The sequence below is a fragment of the Epargyreus clarus genome, unplaced genomic scaffold, assembly GCF_041222505.1.
Source record: "Epargyreus clarus isolate Ecla_fem2 unplaced genomic scaffold, WU_Ecla_fem_2.2 ptg000035l, whole genome shotgun sequence".
Lineage (NCBI taxonomy): Eukaryota > Metazoa > Arthropoda > Insecta > Lepidoptera > Hesperiidae > Epargyreus > Epargyreus clarus.
Window position 1 is genome coordinate 10,979,700 of NW_027332240.1, and position 10,650 is coordinate 10,990,349.

The 10,650-nt window shown below is 31.7% G+C and overlaps 1 protein-coding gene across 1 annotated transcript; it reads left to right on the forward strand.

Annotated features, from left to right (window-relative positions):
* The first annotated feature begins 3,416 nt into the window (after positions 1–3,416).
* On the forward strand, positions 3,417–10,434 carry LOC140756358 (uncharacterized). The gene is made up of 2 exons (XM_073091827.1): positions 3,417–3,795; positions 6,675–10,434. The coding sequence occupies exon 2, from the start codon at positions 6,703–6,705 to the stop codon at positions 10,267–10,269; it is 3,567 nt and encodes a 1,188-aa protein (XP_072947928.1). The 5' UTR covers positions 3,417–3,795; positions 6,675–6,702; the 3' UTR covers positions 10,270–10,434.
* Positions 10,435–10,650: the final 216 nt, after the last annotated feature.

Here is a 10,650-nt window from a genome sequence, read left to right on the forward strand (position 1 = left end):
CTCTATCACTTAGGGGTATGAAAAATAGAGAGTAGCCGATTCTCAGACCTACTGAATATGCATTTAAAATTTGGTGAAAATCGGTATAGCCGGAGGAGTACGGTAACTAACATTTTGACACGAGAATTTTATATATAAGATGTATTATATTATATGTTTTGGGGGTTGAAGAAAACATCATGATCAAACAGACACGCCCGAGTGCTCTGAAATAAATAATTCTCAAAGATGTATTAAATCACCAATTCATACTTGGTTAGCATGGTGTACTATGGCCTAAGCCTCTGACCTTGCAGCGGGGACAATAATGGGATGACATCCAATAAAATAACTCACAGAGATCATTTAGTTAGCTATTCGAATAATTATGTAATATCTGAAGAGATCATTAGAATAATATATATTTTTATAATACATGAGTAGCAGACGAGCATGCAATCCACCTCATGGTAAGTGGCAACTGCCGGCCACAGATGCGCCGCTGCCCTTACCATAGCCTTCAAACCAGAACACAGCAGCAACGTTGCTGTTATGAGACAGAAATGGGTGCGGTGGTGTTGCTGCCAGAGTCGTACCACCTTCAAATTATATTTATACAAAAAGAAACACAACAACAATGACATTTTCCGTAATTTTCATAAAACTCAATTACGTAGAAGTGAGAATAAAACTCGCTACAGATTTCGCCTCTGAAACACAATTGGCCCAGATTTTATACAATAGCGACCGGCCCTCCGCGATGCAATTCCGCTGGAGTTTACACTTACAAAAGAATTGTACGTCGCATATAATATTTGTAATATAAGTTAAACTTCTAAAGAAAGAAATGTAGCATGGGACGCCATGTCGTCATTACTGTCCCACTGCTGGGCACGGGTCTTGAAGTGAGAAGGCCATAGTCCACCGTGTTGGCCAGGTGCGGTTTGGTAGACTCCACACAACTTCGAAAACTTCTTGTAAAGGATTATCAGTTGTGTAACACACTGTTTTTATTCGCTGTTTAAGCAAGTGATAATTTATATTTAATCCCCACATAACTTTGAAAAATCAGAGGTGCATGTCTGGAGTTTGAACCTTAAACTCCCGACTGACAGGCCGACCACTAGGCTTTCACTTCTTATCACCCCATAGGAATTGATAGTTATTGCAAAAATAAAATGCACAAAAATAATCATCAAATAACATTGTGAAATAAAATAAATAAAACATGGACTTTCGTTAATAAAACCTATGACCAAAGTTTCAGTTTCAACCAAAAAACGTTTCCGAAGTAACGGTTTCGGCCGAAGTAACGGTGTCGGCCGAAGTAACGGTGTCGGCCAGAACGGCCGAACGAAGGTTCATAGTCAACCGAAACACGTTTGAGAACCCACGGGTTGCTTTCGGCTATTGTCCGCCGGCAACGTAGGTGTTTCCAGTTCAACAATTGTACCCTAGAAACACAAGACGTGGTCAACGTGTAGTACTCGAGAAACTACAACGTACGTCTTTGCTCCAGCGAAACTCTTATGGAATGTGTATTAAAATATATAATAACTTAACGGATGACATTAAGAAGAATCATCTAATATTTTCAAATGTAAATTAAGGACATATTTATTATTGAACAATTTTTATAATGTAAATGACTTTTTATGTAACTGATTCTATTGACATTTTTTTTATCATTGTATTTTCTTTGAGGACTATTTAATTTGCATGCTACCGTATTGTTAGCAGAATAAGAGGACCTAAATTTTTGTAACACCTGATTATGTACCTATTATATGCAAATAAATTATTCTATTCTATTCTATTCACAGTAGATATATATATATATATATATATACACACACACAATACATATATATTTCAAGTCCACTTGACCTTCAGTAGATACGCCGACGAGTCACTTCTGACAAATCTGTCTTTTGCTTATAATATATATATTTTTTATATAAATTTACTAATTTAATAATATACAATCTTATTTTTTAATTAAATTTATTATTTTATTTCATATAATTATTTATTGATTCAAAAACATAAATCAATAACTTTTTAATAGATTATATAAACGAGCATGAAGTCCACCTGAGGGATAGCCGCCCTCGGATATTTGTAATCAACCCCGCATAAAATTAAGCCCCAATTTGAAGTCTGCCCCAGGTATATCGATCAGTTTATACGGAATTAAATCTAGATTCCAGATAATACACTAGCAACAAGTGGGCGGCATTATTGTTTGCGGAAAATATTACCCGGAAAATTCTACGACTGAAAAATACATTGAACATAAACATGTGGAATCTTACCGAAATATTTTAGTGATTTTATCACAGACTACATACAATTATTATAATAAGTATGTAAGCACGAGTCTGTACATCAAATCTATTTGCAAGAAAAAAAGGAAACTAGAAAAAGAGCTCTCATACAAAGCCGGCGATGCATTAGCGACTCCTCTGGTGTTGCGAATGTCCATAGGCGGCGTTGCTTTCCATCATTTAATACGTCTGCCTTATCGTTAGGTTAAACAATAAAAAAGTAATACAATAGCAATTTCTAGCATTTTTTTTTTTTTTATCTCACTGTTTCTGTCTTCTGTTTAAAATCACATTACGCCAAAAGGACTTAATCGAATCCCGCCAATTAACAATAAAGTTTACTTTATTAATTTCAAATTGACTCTAACAAAAGTTATTACAATTTAAAATCAGAATAATTTTCTAACATTGCATGACGGGTAGCGGAGCAACGAATTTCTGTTTACCGCAGTAATCCGCGAGCTTAATAATAGATTATGTTGTACAATTGACGTTATTTTCTGAATCACGTGAACACGAAAGTTGCAGGCACAATTCATTAAAAAATAAATATTTAGACTTATTCCGTTTGAATGGGAATCGAACCCATAACCATATGCACGACAAACTGTTAGTCCACTCTTAAGCTTTACATTTTACGTCATGTTGCTATTTGGCAATAGATGGTACTAAAACGTTGTGTGCTACTTAACACTAGATGGCACTGAAAACAGTATTTAGTAGCACAAGATATTAAGTTTATACACAATGATACAACGACATCTAGCGGCTCAAGAAGAAATTAAAATAAAGTAGGAAAATGATAATATGAGACGACTTTATTATTTATTACGTAATGAACATGATTATTTAATACTTATTCCTCATTATTACCTTTTCTTCAAAACGTGGTTCGTATTTTGTTTAATAATAAACAAATTACTATTAATATTCATTTACCATAATAACTAATTTTAATAAATTTGAGAATGTTAAAATTGAATTAAACTTAAATACGTGAAATTAAAATAGTTATTATGATCCGATAACACTGTTTAGTCCATAGATTATACACTATAACCTAGTAGTTTAGTCTATGCTATGCTGTCTGCAGCTGTCACACCGGCCGGTGTTTTATCTGTTAACAATTAACATTGTAAATAACAATCGACACCATAACTTACATTTTAACTCGTATTTTCTAGGAAAAGTAATTATTGCCACATCTTGTAAAATGTATCGTTACATAAAGAAATGCGGTAGCCATGATACTAACAACAGAAATTTGTGGGACCAACTACATGTGAGGCGTAAATTTGCAAACTCCTGTAATAAGTGTGCAAATCTTAAGGATGCAGCCGTGCATTTGTGCGAGTGTCTTCCATAACTAATAACCAGTACAAACCAGCTAATACCACGGGAAGGACGCACATGGTGCATAAAATTAAACAACTTTTCTAGAACAATTATCCGAAGTTGTGATTAAACCTTAAGTTTGCATTATTGTTCGGTAAGTTTACTTGTTGTTAATATTAATAAATAAATTCTTTAACTATGAACTATGATGAATTAAATTGCGAAAGGCGCCTTTATAAAATGACTCATAATTCTAGAATATTATTATTAGTTCTCCAATACTGAGAAATATATAATTCTAAACATTCTAATATATACATACTAGTTAATTAACAAAGATTTCCCCATTTAACATTATAGTTATCATTATTTTTTCATAACTTTAAATAAAAAAAGGGAAATACTACCACTTTATTATCAAGTGGATGTTTGTGTTTTCTTTAATATAAAACTAAACAAATTATTACTGTTACACACTTTAAGTTAGACAAAACCAAAAACATCTGACATGTTACAATCCATCTAGCGGCTTAGCCTCAGAGAGTACCCAAAAATGAGACATGTACACATAACAAAAACAATACTTTGTCAGATAACAATAACAGGAATACTGTCAGTAACAGACATGCTGCTCTATCTTGCAAACCCATTATTAATAATTAAATTTATCTAATTTTTGCCTTTCAAGAATCTCAATTTCACAATATTTTGTAACACTGTTATTAATATTCCTTATACATTGTTTTGCCTTACAAAAATGGACATTTAATAATTTCTGCATATTAGAAATTGTCAGTAAGGTGGAAATAGATGTGATAGTTGTGTCACCTCGATCAGTGAGCTATTTCTTTACCATGAAAATAATAATTTGGATTTCTTGTTCTAACGATAATAGAGTTGCAAAATTAAAAAAAAAACAATAACAGTAAGAGGCATATAGTGTTGAATAAATAATAATTATGTTATTAATATTATTACATTACTTATTATTACATATTAACATTAACCTTTCTACACATGTTACTCGTCTCCACAAAATAAGTAATTCTTTTGTGGGTCAATGTATACGTTTTTATAATAAACTGCCCATCAAAATCAGAAATTTGTCAATTAATAAATTTAAAGTTATTATCAAAAGCACACTTAGTCGTAAAGCTTATTATAAAATTTCTGATTATATTAATGATAAAACAGCTTGGGACTGATCAATAACATAATTATTAGTTAATTAAGAAAATGTCAAAGTGTAGCGTATCTTGCTGAACAAACTTCTTTTTTTTAGATAAATGTAAAGCAAGATACTGGAGCTAATGCTTTATTAATTATATGTAAAAATAATGGCATTTAAAAAAAAATTAAAAAGAGAATAATTATTTTTAAATTAAAAAAGACAAACCCACTGAGTTTCTTACCGGATCTTCTCAGTAGAGGTCGCGTTCCGATCCGGTAGTAGTTTAAGAAAATATTGTAACTGACAATTTGTAAGTGCCGCCGTTGGCCTATACAAAATAAATATATTTCATTTCATTTCATTTCATTTCATTTCATATAGTGTCAAATAGTTTAAACCTTACATATAATTTGTATCTTTAAAAGCAATGTTAACGGCTTTCTCATTCACATCTTTAAAAATAAACAGAAAATGGTATGTTTAGGCTTGCACCACCTAATAACATTTCACTTCTATTTTAATGTAATATGTTCTTTCAATTAATTTAAAAAGTAATAATTATTATGAAAATAAGAGTAATAATTATTGTGGTAAAAAAGACAAACATACTGTGTTTCTTACCGGATCTTCTCAGTTGAGATACCGTTCAGATGCGGTAATGGTTTAAGAAAACAATATTGTAACTGTCAATTTGTAAGTGCCACCGTAGGCCTCTACAAAATAAATATATTTCATTTCAATTATTTTGCAGTTAGGTTTCTTGTTTAAATCATAGGCACACATCTCTGATTTTTCAGAGTTATGTGTGTATTAGAAATTCATTATCACTTGCCTAAACGGTGAAGGAAAATATTGTAAGGAAACCTGTTTACTTGTGAAATCCTTAACAAAAATGTTTTGACAGGTATGCGAATTCCAATTCACACTTGGCCAGCATGGTGAACTTTGGCCTATGATGATGATAGTATAGAAAATCTATACATCTATACATATAAATAAAATTGGAGTGTCTGTTTTTAATATTGAAATAACCACTTTTTTCTACATGCATATAAATATACATATGGTATATACACCAAAATAACATTTTTTACAATTTTTGTCTGTCTGTTTGTTCTTTCTGGCTAATCTCTGAAATGGCTGGACCAATTGTTTTTACTTTTTTTATATTAATACTACAATCTGTCACACCTGTGGACAATGTAGTAGTAGTAGGTTGGTAGGTGTTTAAAGATGGCATGCTCGGTATGTGACCTGTGTCACATCCTACTTTACAATCCATAATTACATTTTCATTTGAGTATGTCTTGTGTGTGTGAGTGTTTGTCTTATGTGTGAGTTTCTTTCATGAGGGTGTTTGCCAAGGGGTTTGGGTGGTTTATTATTCTCTTCTGGTAGGTTTTAGTATTTCGTACTATTTCTTGCTTTACTGTGCTGACTTGCAGTTTCAAATCTTTGCAGAATTTCAATATTAGAGTGAGAGGGACCGATTTTGACGGGCGTTTTATTGGCAGGTAGCTGACTTAGGCTACTTATATTTTAGAACTAGATGTGTCCCGCGGTTTCAGCCTCGTTATTTCTTTTTAACGCGGGAGAAACCGCGGGTCACAACTAGTATAGTATATATTATTGTAGCAATATGTATGGCAAGTACATTGTTGCAATCAGTATTATGATATTTTAATATTATAGACTAGCTGAACCCCGCGGTATCACCCGCGTTAGAAAGAATCATAGGCTTAATAAAAGGATTCGAATCCATCTGGATTCATCCTGAGAATACTAGAATAACAATTAAATAGGCATCACCCACAAATAACTTGACTATACATTTTATGTAACAACATATTATTTCTTTATAGGTAAAAACATCGCTTTTAAAGAAACAAGATGGATGCAGCAGATGACGACCAAGAAAACATTAATAATATTCTTAATAAAATTGAGCCAACAGTAAAAAGTGGAAATTTGGGAGCATTCAAAGATTTAATCCACGGTATACATGACATCAAGAACAAAACTTTACTGAGCTCTTGTTATAACAACAGAGGTATTGATATAATCAGCTTGCTTTGTGAGTATAGCAACATTAAGCTGTTAAGATATCTCCTACACCGATCCCACATTCTTCATTATTTGACCAATGAAGATAAAACCAAAGAACTTGAATACAAAGAGACTGCGTTCTATTTCGCGATGCGCTCAAACAATTTTGTAATACTTGAAATGCTTTATGATTATTGGTCAGGAGACCTGCATTGGCTGGGGCACAAAAAAGAATACAGTGAATTTGATGTCGATAAATTAAATCAGTTACATAACTTGCTCAAGAATGCATACATCAAATATGTAGAACTTATCGTAAAAAAGGAAAAAGTAGACGGCGGTATGATATTAAACATACAATCTCTCATGGCTTTCAACGATTTCCAAAGAGATGTTTATGAAAAATTAAATGAAGTAAAAACCACACTAATTACATGGGAGGATGAACCTAACCACATAATCAGAATACAAGAAACGCATGTTATTCGTTCTATGATTCTAGCTATAATTGATAAATATGAAAAATATTCAAAAAAAGAATTTAGTGAGGATTTTAAGAAGAATTTGACTCAAAATGATGACTTTAAAAATCTCGATGATTTTGCTGATGATAGCCCAGATGAAGTGAAGGAACAGGCCAAAATAATGCAGGAAACATATTATTATGCTACTCGTGAGGTATACTACCGCAAACTAGATTCCAATATGTGCCTTTTAATTTTGGATCACTTACATTTACTAAAGCTGCGATTATCAATGCCTCAAGATTCATATCAGAAACTAGAAAATAAGCTTTATCATTTCTATTACCATGTTACCAACAACTGGAGGTTATATCTGCCAAAAAGAAAAAAAATCGAAGCACATTATTTTTTAGGAAGGCACGAAGATACAAAAATTCGCTTTAAAGTAAATGTCGATTCTAAGAAATGGACAGGTATTATCTACATCATGTGCTACGAAAGAAGAGACTTTATGAAAACTATAAAAACTTTCAAGACTGAATTAAAAAATAGACATATTGAAGAACACATAAGAAAAGAAAAATGTAAACTACCTTACGAAGATTATAATTATCTAAAGTTGATACCAGAACTAAGAGATGATTATTCACTCAAAATTATGTCACGACTTATTGGTCAATTATATTCATTAGATATTAACACAGATCACGCTGTTTTACTGATTGAGAGAACTTTACAAGTAGTGGGTGAATTCCTTAAATATACCGATGAGTCACTTCATTTAGAACCATCCACGGAAGCTTTACTGAAAGCAGAAATATCTGTAGAAGTTATAAATGACTTGAAAATATTGCGAAATATGCTCTGCCATGCAAAAAAAGGGATCCTACTCAAAAGAATAGAATTGGAACAGGATAACTTTAATACTTTCAAAGCAATCCGTAACGAATTGCTGGAAGTAAAAAGAAAAATTGACAAAGTTATTAAAGTTCACAAACCATTGGTGCAAAGAGCTTTATTACTGAATACAAAGGCGTTATTATTTGAAAGAAGAAATGATACACCCGCTGCTGTGGGACAAGTTTTTCTGTATATGCTGACTCTTTTAGATTACATTCCAGATGACTACAATCAATTTTTTAAAAAAATTTGGTCATCACTTAAATCCTTACAATCAATTGCCGAAGAAGTTTTTATTCTTTTAATCATCTATGTAGACCAGCAATCTAAACTAGCTGGAGTGTGTAAAACAATTCTTAATAATGTTATAAATGAATTTCCTTTCTACAGAAAGATGATCGAATGTTCTCTCAATGAAATCACTAACGACAAGCAAAAATGGATAAAAATTGTTAATGCTATAAAACATAAGGATTCTTCAGTGAATTTATCAGATTATCCTAACGAGGACGACACTAACAGAATAAAATCGTATTCAAAGAAATTTGATCTAGGAGAAGAGGCTAATAAATTTATTGAAGATGATATGACGTTGTTCGCACATATTGAACATCATTGGAAATTCATTAGCAATTTACTTGAATTCGTTGTTATAAAGACTTGTATTTTTAAAGACACAGTTGAAGATTTACAAATTTGCACTGGTCTAAAAGAACTCGACGAATATGATTATAGGATGAATGATGTGAAGAAAACAGTGGCTGAATATTTAGATAAAATAGAAGAACGTCTAGACATAAAAAATAAAAACAATACAAATACTAATGTACACCTTTGTGTACAACCTTCTGAATTCAATGGAATTAAGGAATTAACAAATAAGTTATCAAAACGCAATTTCCTTACTAAAAAAGAAAAAACGTTTTTAATAGATATTTTACAAAGCAATGACACAATTTCTAAGAAAAAGCTTGCTACTAGAAACAAAATGATGGAAAAAATTGAAAAAGATGTCCCAATGCCAATGACAAGTTATAGGAATTTTATAGCCTCGGAAAATTTAGACGAAAAAGCACAAAAAATATTAATAAATTTAGTTATGGGTCATGAAAGAGATCCCTTGATTGTACAATGTTTAAGTAACAGAATATCTATTTTGAAAGATGTAACAGCAAACCTCACTGTAAATCAATTAGTATTACGTTATGAGTTGGATAAAACATTTCGAGTATTACTCGAAATCCTGCTCTTTGATATATTTGATATTTTAGAAAGTAATAACAAAAATACAGAAATAGTGAAAAAATCGAGTAAATTATTAATGGAAATGAATTTGAGAAATATTTTAACGCACGGTAGCCCTCTGCTCGATGTAGTTGGTGTTGTCTTAGACTCCAATGACTTACCTACAGAACTGGTTACGAAGGCGATGGAATTTATTAAAGACAAAACATCAGTTGAAGCTTTGTGTGCTTTAAGAGACTCTGGTTATTTCTCTTCAGAAAATAACACAATAAGCGCGGATCAGCAAGAGTGGATGATTGAATTTAAAACGTCTCCTAGATGGAAGGATTATATATGGCTCGTTCCAGAATACAAACAGGCAATGTATGAAAAATCAAAGAACAAACCTGCAACTTTTGATAAATCCACTATGCTTTTGAAGGCCGTTCAGAAGAAAGATTATTTGTCAGTGCAACAGAGTATTGATGATGGAGCCGATGTAAACTTTGTCGACACCAATAATAAGGCGGTCGTTCATTACGCCGCCATGGGGGGCGACGTACATATTATGATAATGTTGGTGAATAATAGAGCAGATATCAATATTAAAAATAAGGAAAATAATTTGACTGCATTGCATTATTCGGCGATGTATAACTTCAAAGATGCTGTTGAGTTCTTGTTAGAGAACGGGGCCAATTGCCTTGCCGTGGACAGTAAAGGGCGCACTCCAGCATATTTAGCTAATCAAAGTGACTTTTTAGACATTTCTAAGATTCTATTACAAAAAATGAAGAAATGTGAGATGTTAAATGATAAATGATTTTTTTTTTAATTATTAACTGAATGTTATTTCTATTTATTAAAACTACAGTTTTAGGAAACAAGTGCCATTCTTTTATAATAAATATACAATTGTAACAGATGAAATCTGTAGATATAATACTTTATACACCAAGATTTTATTATAAATAAATGTTTAAATCACTTTGTGTTTTTTATTTAATGTTTTGAAAAACTCCAAATATGATTATATTTATTTGTTCTTATGTAACTTCAGTTGTAGGCAAATGTTTAAATGGTTACGCCAACTTGACGCTCAAAAAATATTTTTTAACACTTTATGATCATGAACATAACATACTTTTTTTATAATACACATACGCATTACGCACAGTATTTTCATAAAAACTTGTAATAATAA

What these genes read in the sequence shown, in the direction of transcription:
- LOC140756358 (XM_073091827.1), top strand. Translation starts at nt 6,703, where the DNA reads ATGGATGCAGCAGATGACGACCAAGAAAACATTAATAATATTCTTAAT.